At 40.4% G+C, this 19,692-nt stretch overlaps 1 protein-coding gene across 2 annotated transcripts in view; it reads right to left on the reverse strand.

The window, feature by feature from the left end:
* The window catches only part of PCNX2 (pecanex 2), a gene marked incomplete at its 5' end in the record, with an annotated part of 286,590 nt that overhangs the window by 136,624 nt on the left and 130,274 nt on the right, over positions 1–19,692 (reverse strand). For both annotated transcript variants that reach the window (XM_080822822.1, XM_080822823.1), the window contains 2 exons: positions 7,188–7,338; positions 8,170–8,262. In XM_080822822.1, coding sequence (XP_080678948.1) covers positions 7,188–7,338; positions 8,170–8,262 — 244 coding nt within the window. The remainder of the gene's footprint in view (positions 1–7,187; positions 7,339–8,169; positions 8,263–19,692) is intronic.

Here is a 19,692-nt window from a genome sequence, read left to right on the forward strand (position 1 = left end):
CAGATGTCAAAGAGATTATTGCCTGTATTCTCTTCTAGCATTTTTATGATTTGAGGTCTCATATATAAGTCTTCGATCTATTTTGAACTTACTTTTGTGAATCATGTGCGAAACTGGTCCAGTTTCTCTTGCATGTTGCTGCCTCGTTCTCCCAACACCATTTGCTGAAGAGGTGGTTTTTTATCCCGCTGAAGATTAATCGACCATGGTTGCGGGTTTATTTCTGGGTTTTCTATTCTATTCTATTGATCTATGTGTCTGGTTTTGTGCCAGTACTATTCCCTTTTGATCACTATCGCTTTGTAATATAACTTGAAGTCCAGAATCGTGATGCCTCCAGTTTTGGTGTTCTTTTTCAAGGTTCTCTTGGCTATTCAAGGTCTTTGGTTGGTCCATAGACATTTTAGGATGGGAGGAGCCGAGGTGGCTAAGAATCCAGCTCTTGGTTTCAGCTCAGGTCATGATCTTTTGGTTGTGGGCTGGAGCCCCTCATCTGGCTCTGTACTCAGCTCAGAGTGTGTTTCAGATTCTCTCTCCCTCTCCCTTTTCCTCCCCCTCAACGCCCCCCCTCTACTTTGCTCATGCTCTCTTTCTCTCTCAAATAAATAAAATCTTAAAAAAAAAATTTTAGGATTATTACAGTTCTTGAAAAATGCTGGTGCTATTTTAAAAAGGGTTGCATTAAACGTGTAGACTGCCTTGGGTAGCACAGACGTTTTAGCAATATTTGTTCTTCCAACCCATGGGAGAACATGAACGGCCTTTCCATTTCTTTCTGTCCCCCTGAATTTCTTTCATCAGTGTTTTATTGTTTTCAATAAATATAGGTCTTTCACGTGTTTGATTAGGTTTATTTCTAGGTATCCCTTTATTTTGGTACAATTGTGAGTGGGATTTTTTTTAAGTTTCTCTTTCTGCTGCTTCATTAGTAGTGTATAGAGATGCAACAAATTTCTGTTCACTGATTGTATAATTGCAATTTTACTGAATCAGTTTAGCAGATCCAGCAGTTTTTTAGTGGCGTCTTTCTGGATTTAGGTATACAGTACCATGTCATCTGCAAATCGTGAAAGTTACACTTCTTTACCAATTTAGATGCTTTTTATTATTTTCAATCAGTTGCTGTGGCTAGGACTTCCAGTACTATGTGGAATCAAAGTGGTGAGGGTGGGCGTCCCTGTCTTGTTCCTGACCTTGGGGGAAAAACTGTCAGTTCCATCCATTAAGGACAATATTAGGTGTGGATTTTTCATAGATGGCCTTTATTAACTTGAGCTATGTTCCTGACTTCGTTGAGGGTTTTTGTGATGGATTGATGTACTTTGTCAAATTCTTTTTTTGCATCTGTTGAAATGATCATATGGTTCTTCTCCTTTCTCTTACTTCTGTATCACATTGATCGATTAATGAATATTGAACCACCCTGGAATAAAATCCCACTTAACCGTGGTGAGTGATTTTTTTTTTTTTAATGTTTTGTTGAATTTGGCTAGCTAGTATTTTGTTGAGGATTTCTGCATCTTTGTTCATCAGGGATATTGACCTGTAGTTCTCCTTTTTAGTGGTGTCTTTATCTGCTTTGGTATCAGGGTAATGCTGGCCTCATAGAATAAATTTGGAAGTTTCCTTTCTTTCCTATTTTTAGGAATAGTTTAAGAAGAATGGTTATTAACTCTTCTTTAAATGTTTGGTAGAGTTTGCCTGTGAAGTCAACTGGTCTTCGACTTTTGTTTGTTGGGAGTTTTTTGATTACTGATTTGATTTCTTTGCTGGTTATCAGTCTGTTCAAATTCTATTTCTTCCTGTTTCAATTTTGGTAGGTTATAGGTTTCTAGGAATTTATTTTCTTCTAGGTTTCCAATTTGTTGGCCTATAGTTTTTCATAATATTCTCTTATAATTATTTGTATTTCTGTGGTGTTGGTTGTTATCACTCCTTTCTCATTTGTGATTTTGAGTCCTTCCTTTTTTTTTTTTTCTTCTCAATAAGCCTGGCTAGAGGTTAATAAATTTTATTGTGTGTGTGTGTGTGTGTGTGTGTGTGTGTGTGTTTTCAAAGAACCAGCTCCTGGTTTCATTGATCTGGTTTTTTTTTTTTTTTTTTTTTTTTCCCCCCAGTTTCTATCGCATTTATTTCTGCTCTAATCTTTGTGATTTCCTTCCCTCGGCTGGTTTTAGGTTTTGTTTGTCATGCTTTTTCTATCCCCTTCAGGTGTAAGGTTAGATTGTTTTTTTGAGATTTTTTTTATTATTATTTTGAGATATTTTTTGCTTCTTGCTGTAGGGCTGTAATGCTCTGAACTTCCCTCTTAGACCTGCTTTTGCTGCGTCCCAGTGGTTTTAGACTACTGTGTCTTCATTTTCATTTGTTTCCATGTACTTTTTAACTTCTTCACTGGGTCGGCTGGCCCATTCGTTGTTTAGTAGCGTGTTATTTAACCTCCAGGTGCTCGTGGTCTTTCCAGATTTCTTCTTGTGGTTGACTTCTAGTTGTACAGTGTCGTGGTCAGAAAAGATACCATGGTATGGCTTCAGTCTTCCTGGATTTGTTGAGGCTGGTTTTGTGGGCTAATATGTGCTCTATTCTGGAGAATGTTCCATGTGCACTTGAAAAGAATGTGTATTCTGATGTTTTAGGACGGAACGTTTTAAATATAACACGAAATCCATCTGTTCCAGAGTATCCTTCAAAGCCATCGTTCCTTGTTGATGTTCTGCTGAGATGACCTGTCCGTCGATACAAGTGTGGTGTTAATGTTCCCAACATTATTGTATTATTACTGATAAATTCCTTTATGTCTGTTAACCGCTTTATGTATCTGGGTGCTCCCAGGTTGGGTGCATAAATATTTACAATTGTTAGGTCTTCTTGTTGGATTATCCCCTTTATTACGATACACTGCCCCCTTTGTCTCTTGTGACAGTCTTTGTCTTAAAGTCTGTTTTGCCCAGTATAAGTATTGCCACCCCAGCTTTCTTCTGATATCCATTTATATGATGGATGTTTCTCCATCTCCTCACTTTCAATCTGCAGGTGTCTTTAGGTCTAAAATGAGTCTCTTATGGACAGCATATAGGTGGGCCTTATTTTTTTTTATCTGTTCTGTCACCGTAGGACTTTTTTTTTTTTAAAGATTTTATTTATTTATTTGACACAGAGAGAGAGATCACAAGTAGGCCGAGAGGCAGGCAAAGAGAGGGAGGGAAGCAGGCTTCCCACTGAGCAGAGAGCCTGATGTGGGGCTCGATCCCAGGACCCTGAGATCATGACCTGAGCTGAAGGCAGAGGCTTAACCCACTGAGCCACCCAGGTGCCCCACCGTAGGACTTTTGAATGGAACATTTAGTACATTTATATTCAAAATAACTATAGATAGATATGTATTTTTTACCATTAGATAAATTTTCAAACAGATTCAGCTTCTCAGTCTTTTATAACAGAGGCTGATCAATGATGTCATTTGTTTGGAATTACCATCACAATTCAGGATCATCGATTTGTCTTATTTTCTAAAACTACAGCGCTTCTTAAACATTTGGTCTTGGAAAGTTCTGCACTTGACTAATACGGTGCCATCTGTGGTGCCGTCTACTCTGTTATCTTGTTATTTTCAGCATGAATCACTCAGATTGAACAATTTCACATCCCATTAATATGTCAGTTATAGCCACATCACCATATGTCAGCTAAACTGTATTATGAGTGATAGAATTTTATTCTTTTAGCTCAAATATTGGTAAAACATTTTGTTGGGGCTAGGATGGGATAAAGTTTACTTAAATGAGTCCCCAAAGTAAAGAACTGAATTGGCTAAAAAAATACATGTTTCAATTTCCAGTCTTCAACTTAAATTGTAGACTGAATTTTGTATCAAAATTTATTTTGTATCTCCATGTAATTTTATATGTCAAGTAAAATTACCTATCGGAGGTATGCAGAAAGGAAAGTAAACTGAAAGTAAGTCCATACACCAAGTTTAAATTTGTTCTAGCGTATAGAAGGCGGGTGATATTTAAATGAAGTGCCGTTCAGTAAACACATCTCTGTGCCCAGCATCACGGTAAGCAGCGGCGAGCCAGCACGAGCAAACAGACATGCTGCTCACGCTCACTTGAGAGGCTACGATGAAAGGGAGGTTCAGGGTTGCAGCCGGGAAGTGAGTCTGACCCAGGTGGTCAGGGAAGGACTTTTAGAGGGGCTGATTTTTAAACAGAGACCTGAAGGCTGAATCATCTGACTTGAGTCAAGTCTGTTTCAACCTGGGGATTAAAGCTTTGTAGAGCTGGCCTGAGACAACAGCACGTTGGACTATTCAGAGCTTACGGCCATGATGAAGCCCTTCTGGGTAACAATGACGGCAGCACCATGCTGTCTAAGAGCTGCATATAAGCTACACACGATCAGCCCACTAGACCGAGAGCAGAGCAGGTAGCAGAGAGAGCACTGGAGTAGAAGAAGATGCCTTGGGTTCTGGTCACTCACTGGCCACAGACTTGCTGGGACCGAAGTTATGTGCCTTGACTTCTGTAGGCTCCCAGGGTGGGATGGCATTCCATGAACTCGAAGACGGGGCAGCGCATGGGCCTCAGTCACATGCCAATTCAATGTCTGCCCCGGGCCCAGTTTTTGGATTGTTCTCAGTCAGCGATGTCTGCCAGGGGACTAGGGGATTCTGTAGCTCTACCACAGATCCGCTCACCCTGCTCTGCTCTCTCTTCTTTTCCAGTTATAATACTCTGATGAAGAGAGAAGATTTGAGCACAGTTTTCACGTTAAAAGCTATACCGTTGGTCTGAATTTCCTGCACATGTTTTCTTAGGAGGAGAAGAAATAAAGAGTGAACTATCTAGAAGGCAGAAGGCCAGGGGAAGAGGAGGAAGGAAACTCAGGACTCGGATGATACCAAAATGAGTAATGGCTTTTCAATGAGTTCATACCAACATATTTTAAATATTTGGATTTTCTGTCTATGCACACAATTTTGAAATGCAATCTGTTCTTCATTACATGCCTAATTTGTCAAATCTATTACTTTTGGCTAGAATTCAGGTGGCTTATGAACAGCTAATGCAGGCAAAGGAGAAACATCCACAGAGCCCGTGCTCACAGGCATGAGCTCCCAGCCCAGGGTATGGGACGGAGACCCAGCACCGCCCGGCTACTCGCCCTCAAAGAGGAGCTGATACATGCAAACACGCTCACGTTACTTGGACTTGAATCAGGTACTGAAAAGGCCACACAGGTTTAAAACATCTGAATGATTCTGTTTTAAACTGGGCTCCGTCAGATTCCAGGAAGAAAACCACCACACTAACAAAATAAACAAACTAAAAACCAAAACCAAAGCAAACCAAACAAACCAGTTTTGGACTAAACTCCTGACTGCTGAGTTCCATGTTGTCCCTGCGAACTCCACACTCCGAACCGCCACGGTGCGCTGAGCCTGAGCCCCATCTCTCTTGCTGCTCTTTCTCTCAATTCGACAAGTTCTCTGTACTCATCCCAGGGCATCCAAAGAGCTAAGCAGAGGGAAGGGTAGCTGATATGGATACAGATATGCATGCCTGCAGCCTCTCGAGGCAAAGCCTCATACTTCAAATCTCCACCAAGATCAATGAAGCCGAAATAACAACCCCCCCCCCAAAACTCCACAAATTTTACTCCGAAATTTAGTCTTCCTAAAGATTTAGAAAATGAAGGGAGATGTCACCTTAATACTTTCAGAAGCTCGGTAGAAACCGGTTTCCTCTGGTTGCTCTACCTGGCCACGAGCAGGCACCTGTCTGGGATGCGCCTCTCTCTACCGTGAGCCGTATCATGAACTAGCCATACACACTGCCCTGCTCTGAGCCCATCGTCCTTCAGGTTTCATAATACTGACAATCATTTGCATTGAAGTAGCACCTGACATCAAAGAGAACATTTAAGAAATGTATATTAGATGTATTAATTTAATTAAAGTATATACATATGTATACATATATGTAAATATTAAGCACAAATATATTAAGCTTCACCCTTAAGCGAGCTGCTGGTGTTGCGGGCGGGAAGAGCAAGTCTCTGAGGGCAGGGCAGTTGGGGTGATGACCCTTCGCCACCTTCCGAACCCCATCCGGGCGGCAGACCCATGATGCCATGTCTCTCCACTAAATGATCTACACTTTTCCCGAGTCGGCTGTTTTAGATCAAGGCAGCTCCTCATACCCAACCCGAGATCTTCCTTGACGAAATGCTCTTAACAGCATTTTAAGTGATTCTTCTGCATCCTGATTTTTAGATTATTTTGCCCCCTTTTCCCTTCGTCGCACTAATGCACTGAAGTTGCTGCTGACCAGCCTTGTGAGTCCAGTCCGCCCCCGCAGGTCAGCAAGCCTGGCACCACTCACATACCCATGTGCCTGGACGGGATGACAACTGATTGTGTCCCTCTACAACAGAGGGGGTACAGGGGGCTATAATGTTATACCCAGCGCTAGCTCGTTATAAACTATAGCTATAAACTCTGACCGATGACTTCAGTGTGTCTGAAAACGGGGATAACTCAATCCTTCCACCATCTCTTGATCACAGAGCAAGGGAAGAGCTACCAGAGAAATTCCCGAGATAATTTATCTAGAAGCTCTGACACTGTCCAGATTATGACCAGAAATAGCCCCGAGAACTCCTAAGACAATCAAGTATGGGTCTAGGTCTAAGTAACCAGAGCCAGTGAAGCGAAGTTCAAGGGTTCAGAGGTCCGAAAGGTTTAGCAGTTTCTGCTACGTCCCCGCCCAGCCGCACCGCCCCCCCCCAAAAAGCTTTGTAGAGGATGGGAGGGCAGTGAGGTGTTCTACCCAGACCCCAGGCAACTTAAGCTGAAGCAGCACAATCTTTAGGTCGGAGTGATATAAATTAATCTTCCCCAATACTAAATAACCAATTCTATTTTTATACAACAGAGTTCTCATTCACTCCATTTCAACTTTCTTTTCTGAAACCATACTGTATACTCCAAGGTACACAGTCTCCTTTTTTAAAATGATGGTAAGATACATATCATGTAACATCTAACCATATAACGTAACATGTAATCATTCTTAAATACATAGTTCCAAGGCATTCAGACATTCACATAAATTGTGCACACTGTGGTATAAAGGATGCCTACCGCTGCACCACTGGTGTTGAACGAGGGATATGTTACTGACCTCTCACTTCCCGTTGCTGATACTCTCTGTTTTTAAGAACGGGGTGTGCAATCCACATCCACGGATGGTGCTTGCGGAGCTGAGGGAGCATATAATGGGTCACAAATCCCACCGAGCCAGCCAGGGCAAACAGCACAACACTGAGAAATGGCTGTGGTACAAGAGGGCAAATCTCATTGTTTAGCCTCCAGGAGAGGGGAGGGACGTCCATGAATAATCCATAACACTACTGCCCTTCCCCTCTTCCCTCTAGCAGAACAGAGAGGCAACCCCAGTTCTCGTTACAGGCTTCTGAAAATTTCTTCCACGCAAAACCCACCTGTATTGCGAGCCACTAAGTGGGGGGCCAGGGGGGAGGGTAGAGAGCTGGACTTGGGAAGTTCAAAGGCCAAGGGAAATCTGCCCTTGGTTTTGTTGCTGTTGTTTTTAAAAGAAGAGGTCGAGAATAACCGATGCAACTAACAGACTTTCCTTGTTGGAAGGAGCGCCTGAGCATGTAATACTTCCACTCGGAGAGAGTAACTGTTGGAATGTCAAGCCAGAAACCCCATCTAGAGCTCGCCACTTGTTTTTCTAACTGAAAATTATGTTTCAAAGCTCCTTTGGGCTCTAAGACCTCTGTCTGACTCCTGATGTGGTAACGCCTCCAGTCTGCTCCCCGCAGGGTGCCGTCAGCCTGTCTCACTACCACTGGGTCCCAGGATGGGTGCTGATGCTCTAACAAACAGCACAGCTCCCCGGGGGGGGGGGGTGTGGGAGGACAAAGGATAAAGCACTTGATCTCAATCTGCCGTGTGAACCAATTCTCATCTTGGGTGTAACTCCTCGCAGCACACAGGTGTGTTCCCTAAACCTCTTAGCTGGCGTCCTGTTCTCCTCCTCCGGCTGCACTGTCCTGCCGATGCCGTGGAGCTCCACAGCGGGCTCTGTTGTTCAGGAAGCTAAGAAGGTGGGGAGAGCATAAAGCCAAATGGATACGTACTCGCAAGGACAGGAACACGGTGCTGGCACTGATGGCAAATGACAGAACAGCAGCCACCAAGCAGATAACGAGATCCGATTTTAAGATGTCCTTCTGCAAAGAGAGAACCAGCTGTAAAGTCTGCCCTTCTTTGTTCTCTCGGCAACTCTGTAGTCACTGGTCAAGTCAGGGGACAGGATCCTGACTCTGGATACCCTACTCTCCCGGTGTATCACTTACCTGACGTGCTCCCAGGGGCATATGCGGGACGGACCATCCGTGAGAACTAGGCAAAGGGTGGGGAAATGCACAGGGCGAGGTCAGCCTGCACCTGCTCACCACAGCAGGAAACGAGTTTTCTATGCGTATAAAAGGCATAAGGTTCTTCTCTACAAACACAGATCAGATACAAGAGCCCATGGTCTGGTAAAGGAGGGTAAAGTGTTCATCTTGGCTTCAGTGGAACTTACATGCAGGCTGTTTGCCAAACAGAAGCCTCTTATATATTCACTTATTTCTTTGGACCAGAAGATTTCACAGTTTAATTTCCCAGTCAGATTGGATAAAGGCCACTTCCAAATCATTTAAATCATGTATCATGGACACGTATGCAGAAAATGAAAATGTCAGTAAGTTGCTAATAATTTTCCATCACATAAAATTGTGGTGTGAGCGGGGGTTGGGGGAAAACAAAACAACGTTAGACCGAAGGATGTTATTAATACTGCATGAATATTATAGGGAGGATGGCCTGTTAGTGCAAATCCAGCACAAAACTGCTGGCTGGTAGATCTTAAAGAGACACAAAGGACCATCACATTTTTTCTTTCTACAGAGGCCAACTTGCTGCAGTACACAATTATGGAACATTTTAAGGTACCATGCACCGGAAAACTCTGAAGCCATCACTATAAATATATCAATATCTCATACCGAAAGGGAATAATGCCTTTTAAATCATTGTTTTGAATGTTCCCTGCCAGAAAATTATATCTGTGTACATCTGTTTCCCTACATTTTTTTTTCCTTGTTTTTAAAATGAAAATGTGGCATTCTTGCAAGTCGTGCTGCTGGCTTTCTCAGTGAATTAGCACCCAAAGTGATGGGAAGAAATCAGAAAGACAGTTTAAATGGAGTACTAATGAACCTGGAGCCATATGATGAAAAAATCAACACTCCTGGTAAAAGTAATTAATAATACAGTGAAGAGGGGCACCTGGTGGCTCAATCGGTTAAGCGTCCAACTGCTGATTTCGGCTCAGGTTATGATCTCAGGGTTGGGATCAAGCCCACACCAGGCTCCACACTCAGCAGGGACTCTGCTTAAGATCGTCTCTCTCCCTCTGCCTCCCTCTTCTCTCCCCCGGCCCCTCCCCACCTCATGCGTGTGTGTGCACATACATACACTCTCACTCTCAAATAAAATCTTTTAAAAATAATAATACGGTGAAGAGATATATTCTCAATGTCCATTTACCAATTATCTGCTAAAGTTGTTCTATAATTCATATACAGGTATTGAATATGGGAAGAATCATACAGTGATAAACTAACTTCTAGATTTATTCTTAGTAATGGTATAAGTAATATGGCTAAAAAGTGGTTAAGAATTTCCCTGATTTGGGGCCCCTGGGTGGCTCAGTGGGTTAAAGCCTCTGCCTTCGGCTCAGGTCATGATCTCAGGGTCCTGGGATCGAGCCCCACATCGGGCTCTCTGCTTAGCAGGGAGCCTGCTTCCCCCTCTCTCTCTGTCTGCCTCTCTGCCTACTTGTGATCTCTGTCTGTCAAATAAATAAAACATTAAAAAAAAATTTCCCTGATTTTTGAGCAGGGCAAATAATTGTTTTTTTTTTTCATTCTGAATCTATAAAATTTTTGTGATCATAAGGTTTTCACCAGAAATTTACTATTAATGAATGGCCAAAATTCAGGTATCTCCTTTCATTCCAAAGATTTACAAAAGGCCAATCTTTCCTGAAGGAAAGATCTGTATAACTCATTGAATCTTTAGGCTATGAAGAGAAGTTAATTTTTCCTTCCTATTTCTTACTGACATGGTTTTATGTCATTTAAAAACTACTGACTGCTAACCCAGAAGGAAGGAAGGAAGATAAACATTTTCTCAAATATTCTAATTTGAATCCTGCCTAAGGCAAAGTGGGCCATCGGGGCAACTTCTGGGGAGAGCAGGGTTACATTTCTGGGTTCCTTAAAGCAAGAGGGAGAATGAGCTCTGATGATTGTTATTTTTTTCATAGTTGGATGACATATGGGAATTCCATTGATTTTTGTCAGTGTCATGAGTATCCGTTGTAAATACAAATGATTGCATGGCCTTTTTTTATTCCAATGTTCCTCCTGCCCATTTCTTTTCTGTATTGTATTTTTAAAGCAGGTCTAGGGAGATATGCCTGACATACAAAACCCTGCATGTGCATAAAGAATACCACTTGATGAGTTTTGACATATGAACATCCCCATGAAATCCATAATCATAATTAGGGTAAGTAGCACAGCCATCATGCCCCCAAGTTTCTTCCCCTGACCTTTCCTAACCTATGCCCCCTTGTCTCTTCTGTCCACAGGAAACCACTGATCGGCATCATCACGATGGTTTATCTCATTCCCTAGAATGGGATACAAGTGGAATTGTAGAAAATGTATCCTTCTCTGATCTGGCATCAATCACTCAGTGTAATTATTCTGAGAGTAACCCACGTTGTTGTCTGTATGAATAGGCCACCGCTGTTTATGGCTGTGTAATAGTCCTTTGTGTGCACACAGCTGCGGGTAGACATTTGAGATATTTCCAGTTTTTGGTGATTACAAATAAAGATATGAATATTCATGACCATGTCTCTGGACATGTGCTCTCATTTCTCTTTGTAAATGCCTTTAGTAGAATGGTTGGAACACATAGTGGGTTTATACTTAACTTCTTAAGAAACTGCCACACAGGGGTGCCTGGGTGGCTCAGTCCGTTAAGCAGCTGCCTTTGGTCTCGGGCTGTGATCCCAGGGTCCTGGGATTGAATCCCATGTCTGGCTCTCTGCTCAGCAGGGAGTCGTCTTCTCCCTCTCACTCTGCCTGTCTCTCCGCCTTCTTGTGCTCTCTCTCCCTACCCACCCCCGTAAATAAATAAATCAAATCTTTTAAAAAAAGAAAAGAAACTGCTACATGGTTTCCCAAAGTCATTGTAGCCTTTTTGCATTCTCACTGGCAGTGTGTGAGAGTTCTAATTACTCCATACCCTTGCCTACCCTTCGTATAGTCAGTAATCTTTATTTTAGCCATTCTAGGGTTGTGTAGTGCTGTAGCAGTTCTCAGAAAGGGACAATTTTACCTCCTCAGGAACATCTGGCAATGTCCTGAGACATTTCTGACTACTATATTTCAGGTAGAGGGAGAGTGACCTTGGCGTCTGGTGGGTAGAGGCCAGGGATGCAGCTAAATATCCTACAATGCACAGGACAGTCCCTGACCACAGAATTATGAGGCTCAGGATGTCAACAGTGTGAGGCTGAGAAACCTTGATGTAGTGTTAATTATGGCTTTAATTTGCATCTTCCAATGACTAATGATGTTGACCATAATTTCACACACTTAGTTTTTAAAATACCATTTATAATAGCATAAAAAATATGAAATACTTAGGGATAAATGTGACAAAAATGTACAAGACCTGTACATTCAAAACTACAAAAACCTGCTGAAAGAAACTAAAGAAATAAGTGGAGAGACATACCGTGTTCATGGATTTGAAGATTCAGTCAGTATTACTAAGAAGTCAATTCTTACCAAACTGATAAACAGATCCAGTGGAATCTTAATCAAATCCAATAGGACTTTTTTGTACAAATTGCTAAGCTAGTTCAAAAATTACTTGGAAATGCAACAGACTGAGAAAAGGTAAAAACAACTTTGAAAAGGAAGAACTAAGTTGGAAGATATATAATATCTGATTTCAAGGCTTATGACAAAGCTGTAGGAATTGTGAATTGATGGTATTGGAGCAAAAATATATCTAGATCAAGAGGACAGAAAAAAAAGCCCAGACCAAAATATATACAGTCAATGGATTTTAAGCAAAAGTGCCAAGGTGAAATGACAGCTTTCCCCTAAATGAGGGAAAGATAATTTTTCAGCAAATAGAACTGGAACAACTAACTGGGTAGCTATCTACAAAAAAACAAAAGAACACCAAAAAAACCTTGACATTTCCTTCATGTCACATATGAAATTTAACTCAATGTGCATTATAAACCGAACTTAAACTGTTGATTTATCAAAGAAAGCATAAGGGGAAATCTTAGTGACCTTGGGTTTGGCACAGCTTTCTTAAATAGAACATTAAAATGTGGAATTTTAAAAGAAAAGTCATTAAATTGGAGTTCATGAAAATTTTAAACATTTTCTTTTCAAAAATACGTTGTTACAAAATGAAAAGGCAAGCCAGGGACTGAGAAAAATAATTGCAAAATATATACCCAACAAAGAACTTTTATCTATGTTAATATATAAAGAACATTAAAATAAGAAAATAAATTTAAAATTAAAAAATAAATTTAAAACAAGTTTAAATTTTTAAAATTTAAAAATAAGAAAAAGGAATTTTAGAAATCAGCGATAAGAAGTCAAACAATTTCTCTCCATCCCCATTCCCAGCTGCAAATAGACAAAGTTTTGAAAAGACTCGTCACCAAATATGATGGCAAAAGGTAATTATTGAGATTTTCAAGCAAGTGTTAATTTTTTTTTTAAGATGTATGTATGTATTTATTTATTTGAGGAAGGGAGAGAGAGGACAAACAGGGGAGAGGAACAGAGGGAGAGGGAGAAGCAGACTCCCCACTGAGCGGGGAGTCCGATGCGGGGCTCGACGCCAGGACCCTGGGATCATGACCTGAGCCAAAGGCAGACACTTAAACACTGAGCCACCCAGGAGCCCCACAACTACTATTCTTACAAACCTTTCTTTTTCCTGTGTATTGAATTGAGTGTCTTAAATGCAGTACCATATAACAAATGTGATAATATTATCTTTTTAAAAGCCATCTTGAAAATACCCGGACCTCAGAGACTATTCTTGTGTCCTGTAAAAACAGCCTTTAATACTGTAAAGATTTATAATTTTGGTTTTCTAATTAAATAACTTCGATGATTTTAATATATATTATACATCTCTGTTACTGAAAGACATAAGAATGTCTGAGGTTTACTTTTAGTTTTGTTATACGAAAGGAGAACTGCGCGTGTTGCCTTCTTCCTCCACGTGCTGGAAAGCTAATAACTCCAAGTCTGTTGAATTACTTACTTAAACAACAGGTTTAGAATCTTCGCTTCATTTTGATAAATATCCTAAGTCTTAAAAGTGAACCACAGGATGTTAGGTATTGCAAAAATCAGTGCACAAAGCATCTGAGCAAAATGCAAATCTAGGTCTCTGCAATTTTTTAGTATGAATAAATGTTTCCATTATAGGATAACAGAATACTGCAGCCCTCTACAACACAGAGAAGAAAGGAAATGGATCATTCGTGATCATTATATCCTGACACTAACAGCATTAGCATTTTTATGCTTTCTGGGCCAGTATTCTTGCCTGCGAATGCTGAGGCATGGATCTAGCTGCCATCATGATGTGTATGGGTTTATCTGTGCATATTTTATAAAGGTCTGATCATCGTTTACATGCAACTCTATACATTTTTCAACTGTACTTTCTTTTGTAAGCACTATCTGTATGTATATTATTGTAAGACTAATAGTCACTTAATGACGAACGAATTTTTTATCTTGCGATGCCATAAACATACACACACATACACATACAAACAGGGCCGTAGTGGAAAGGTGAAACATTAATTTCACAAATGAAAGTGAATGTGCCATGTTTAGGCAATCATTTCCTGACCTCTAGGTTATTAGATTGTTTCCCATGTTTTACCATGATGAATTATGCGCAATCATGATCTTTATGCACCTAAATCTTTTTTTCCTATTGTAAGTTCGCTCTCTAGAAAAACTCTGACGAATCAACTTACTATATTATAGGCTATGAATTTTATAATTCTTGACAAATTATGCTTTCCCAGATGACTCTAATAATTTACACAAATATAAACAATATCTAAGAAATCTCATCTTGTCCCAGTTGGCAGTATCATTATTTTATTCTGTGCTGATTGAGTGGACAAGAAAGAATGCCATCTGGGGCACCTGGGTGGCTTAGTTGGTTAAGCTTCTGACTCTGGATTTCAGCTCAGGTCTGATATCAGGGTTGTGAGATGGAGCCCTGGGTTGGGCTCCAGGCTGGGTGTGGGGCCTGCTTGGGTTTCTCTCCCTCTGCCCCTCATCCCCAGTCATGCACATAAATGCTTTCTCTCCCAAAAAAAAAAAAAAAAAAAAGCCATCTAAATTTAATTTACATTTCTTTCTGTAAAAGTAGGGTTAAATATAATTCCCACAATTACTTGTGAATATTTTATCTCTAAATGAAATATATATGCACACATATATATATCATTTGATTAGAGTTGTAAAAATTAAACTGTGAGTTGTCAGTATAAGAAGGATATTTAACTTTGTTGAATTTGCAATGAATATTTTAACAAATTATTTAATTTTATTGCATAGACGTTTAAAAGTTTTATGTACTCACATCTAACTGTGTGTGTATGTGTGAGTGTCTTATTTCATTTTATAGATTCCAAGCCTGGAAAATTATCCCCTTTCTAGAATGTGAATAAATGTTTGATTTTATTTCATACTTTTTTGAAAATTTATTTTAAATTGTTAAAATGGTGGGCCAGACATATAAGACAGTGCTTAAAATATGTACGTACAATTTAAAAAATAATTATAACATGAACACCTCAGTAACTATCAACTGATTCAAGAAATCTAGCTTTCTAGTACCTAAGAAATCCCTTATCTGACTCCCTGATCACAAACTCTTCCTCCCCCCCCTTGGGAGTTCCATATCAACCTCCCGGACTGTGGTGAAAGTAAGTTTCCTACTCTTTGAACAAGAATGATTTGCTCCTTATGTACGCAAGGTAAGCAGTTTGGCTGGCCAATTTTCACCCAACAGATGGCACCAGACGTGTCCTGCTTCCTTTGTTCAACATTATGTGGCTAAGACTCATCCCTGCCATTGCGTGCACGTCCAGTAAGCAATACTGTGTACTACGCATTTCACTGCTGATGCCATTTCCAACGGCTCCAGCTTAGGGCCCTCATGAATAAATGAGATGAGGAACAATCTCATATGTGTATTCTGGTACAAATCTGTAAGATTTGCTCCAGGGTAAGTATCCAGGAACAGAACTGCTGGGTGTAGTGTGTGTCTTCAACTTTATGATACCCAATTGATTCCCAAACAGAAACACTAATTGACACTACCACCAACAGTACATAAGAATTCCCTCACTCTACGCTTAATAGTGTGAGACCTTTTCATTTTTGGTTAGTCTAGGAAGTATGAAATGGTAACTCGGTGTGGTTTCAGTGTAGAGTTTCCTGATTATGAATTAGTTCACACGTGTATTCATGGTTTGGGGTGTTTTTACTTCCTCCCTTGTGAAGTGTATTTTGACCATTTTTAATTGAGATACCTGGCTTTCTTATCGATTGATAGCAATTTTCATCTCAACACTAGTGCTTTCTCGTTTAAATATATATATTTATATATATATATATTTCTCTTTTAAATATACATATTTAAAAAATCATTTCCCATTCTGTGTATTATTTTTTAATACTCTTTTTGGTTATTATTTGATAAATCAAAGGCCATAACTGTAACGAACTTCCATTTTTTTTCTTGTTTGAAAAAGTCTTTCCTACATTAGAACTATCCTAAAGATAACTTCCTTTATTAGGATTCCAAGCACTGTCGGTTTTGTCATCTCGCAGTTGGGTGTGTAACCCATCTGGAACTGACTTCTAAGCAGAGTGCCACAAGGGGGGCCTGTTATGTTTTGTTACTGATGAAGAACCCTTTTTTATCATCCCATTTTTCCCTCTGTACAGAGTAGGAAGTTACGCGCTGCGTTTCCACTCCTTGAGCAGTTACACTAAACATCCCAACATGCATCCTTCACTTATCACGGTTTTGAGCTAATCCGTACCTTTATTTGTCTCCTGGACATCACTAAGAATTTTTAAGTCTTGGGTCCACGTCTCCTTCTAGCCAAAGTTGCAGGTTATTCTCTTCTTATGGTTTTATACGCTTAACGTTTGTTTCAATTTCTCTTGTCGCTTTCATGCAAATTAGACTTTCCATCTGAGACCATCTGTAGAGGCCTCAGCATTACATCCAGGGAGTCTCTCAGCTTCCTTTTGCCTAAAATATTTTCATTTTGGCCTCCTCCGAAAGATATTTTCACTGGGCCGAGAATTCTACCCTGGCAGTTACCTTTTTTTAACAGAACATTAAATACATCAGACTTCTGCCTTCTATAATTGATTCTGATAAGGGCGCTTTTTGTGTGTCATGCATTTGAATGTAATCCGTTTGGTTTGACTGCTTTAGGATGGTCTCTGTCCTTGGTGTCTGCAGTCTCACTATGGCTTGTCCCCTGTGGATTCTTACATTTTACTGTGCTTGTGTTTCACTGGGATGCTTGAATCTCCAGATCGGTGCCTTTCATCACTTCTGGAAAATTCTCAGACAGGATCTCATCAGACATGGATGATGCTCTGGTCTCTCTTGCCCCCGCTCCTCTGAAATTCTGATTAGTTATATGCTAGGTCTTCTTTCTTTCACATGTCTTCATCTTTATTTTGTATTTAATTGTCAGTGTTATATCCCTGGATACTTTCTTCTTTTAGTTCACTAATTCTCTCATCAGGGGTGTCTAATCTTCCATATATGTGTCCGTGTCTGTGTGTCTGTGTGTCTGTGTGTTTTGTTTTGTTCAACTGCTTCATTTTCTGGTTTGTTTTTTGGTTAGGAAGGTCTATTTGGCTCTCTTTCAAACATACTGTATCATTTTATTATTTTCTACTATGAGTTTTACCTTTCATTCTGTTAAACAAAGTAGGTATAGTTCTTTTAAAATATATGTCTGGGGGCGCTTGGGTGGCTCAGTCAGTTAAGTGGCTGTCTTTGGCTCAGATCATGATCTCAGGGTCCTGGGATTGAGCTCCTTGCTCAGCAGGGAGCCTCCTCCTCCCTCTCCCTCTGCACTCTGCACCCCCCAACACTCATGCTTTCTCTCTTATGCTCTCTCAAATAAATAAAATCTTTAAAAATAAATAAAATAAAATCTGTGTCTGATAGTTCCAGTATGTGAAGTACTTGAAGACCTATTTCTACTGGTTCCTTGTTTCCTTGTATAGTTAAATTTTTTTTTTCTTATCGAGAGCTGCTCATTTTCCTTAGAAAACTGGTTTGGGAAACGCGGGAGACCCAGGAGGAGCAAATGTTTGGTTTTGCCATGAGGTGCCTTTTCCTGTTCGTGGCCAGTTCAATCTCTATTCATAAATTTAGGGGTTTTGTGCCATGCGGGTGTTAGAACTGGGACTGAAAACCAACCGGAGGCAGACCACAACACCTCGAAGGTTCTGTGGTTCCGCTCCACACCGAGGCGCGCCTGCTTGCACTCCCCTGGCGCTGGGAACTGGAGGGATTTCTTCTGGTTCATCGTCCCTCCGAGGGCGGGCGCTTCAGGGGCCCAGCCCCATGAGCACAGTCTCCCATCGCGCACCCGCCTTGGCAGCCTTGGGCTTTAGTTTCTTCCCCCCCACCCCGCCCCCCGCAGCTTGAGGGCTGACAACGGAGGCTCAGGGATCCCCCGCTGGGCAGACTCCCTTGAGACAAAAGAAGTTTCCGGCTCTGCTTCCTCCTGGTTCTCCTGTTCACTCAAACTTTGACTTAATAATTCCTCATCCTTTTGTCAGTTTTTGTCACACTTAAGGACTTTTTTTTTTTATTTCATTCAGAATTTTCAGTTTTAATCAGGAGAGAGTTTGGTTATAATAATTCAGTTTGCCACAGAATCAGAGATGGAAAAGTCTCATTTGATCTTTGTCCTTCTAACTTACATTGGCGTCTGGTGAGGGATCGGCACATAGAATTCGTTTCTCCCTCTCACTGTTAACAATGACCTCGACACCATACACTGATTAATCCATTCTTGATTGTGACATTTAATTTTCACATAATACATTTGTATTAATAATTGGCCTCCTTTCTGTGTTTTACTGGTTCACTAATCCCATTCTGTGGTCTTGGATGTGTCTCATATATTTTTTTTCTGATTACTCAGTCTTTATAATATACTCTTAAATTCCCAAGTGCTAAGTTCCTCTTTCTTATTCTTCTTTTTCATATTTTTTTTAAAAAACTATTAATAATGGCTATTCTTCTAAATGAACCTTAGAATAATTTCCCCAAATTGTGAATATAATTCCTCTGGAACTGTTGTGAATGATATTAAACCTATAAATTTATTAGAAAGAATTGTCATTTAATAAATCTCAACCTTCCTACCCCAAATCGGGTTATGTCTATATATCACCGCTTATTGGGAACTTCATTTACATTTTAATAGGCTGCGGTGGTTTTCTTCATTTCTGACACTACTTGTTAAAATCATTCCTATTATCAATTCATATATTTTGTTGCCATTGTCAGTAGGATCATGTTTTCATTATATTTTCTAAGGTTATTTCTGATGTGTTACAATGCTCCTGCTTTTCTAAATTTCCTTGTCTCTAAGGGTATTTATGAATTCTCACATTGATCATAGTTGATTTTAATAAACTTTTCTGTGCATTCCACATGTATACAATAACGTAATCTACATTTTTTTTCTCTTTTAGGACTTAACACGAGCCAGAACTTCCAAAACGATAGTCAATAACACTAATGTTTTGGTTCCCTATTTTATCAGTAATTCTAGACATGTTTAACTAATAAATAAACTGGCAGTTGGCACATTGAACATTTTAAATCCATTGTGACATCTTACGTAGTACTTCATGTTCTCACCCTAAAAAGAAGCGCAAGAAGCCTTGGTCCCACACTGCACCACCCAGCAGATCTAGACAGCACGGCCCCCGAAAAACCCAGATGATTCCATCAACGGTTAACAAGAAGCTGTTTGAATTGTATTGCTAAAAATGAGGTCGTTTGTTCGTTTTGTTGTTTTGTCTATTTTTTGTTACATTTGTAACTTCCATTTGTACAACGTACTTCCATTTGTACAATGGAAGTAACACAGACGAATGGGTGAAGAGGGTAGAGACCGGTGAGGATGGGTGAGGACAGAAACAGGAAGACCGGGCTCCTAAGGGGGGGATGAGGGGAAACTGAGCCAGGAGCGGAAAGTTGACATCGCTGTTAACTACAGCATGTTGGTAATGAACTGAGTGCGTAGCTGGCACTGCACATATGGGAAGGTACAGGCCCACAGATGGAGTGCTGGGCACCTCTGTTTCTAGATCGAGGCCCCTCGAAGCTCAGTCTGTGGGGACAGTCTTGTAAACATGCAGGTTGCCAGGCCCCATTGCAGGCCGAATGCATTGGAGCAGGAG

Source organism: Martes martes, assembly GCF_963455335.1.
Source record: "Martes martes genome assembly, chromosome: 14".
Taxonomy (NCBI): Eukaryota; Metazoa; Chordata; class Mammalia; order Carnivora; family Mustelidae; genus Martes; species Martes martes.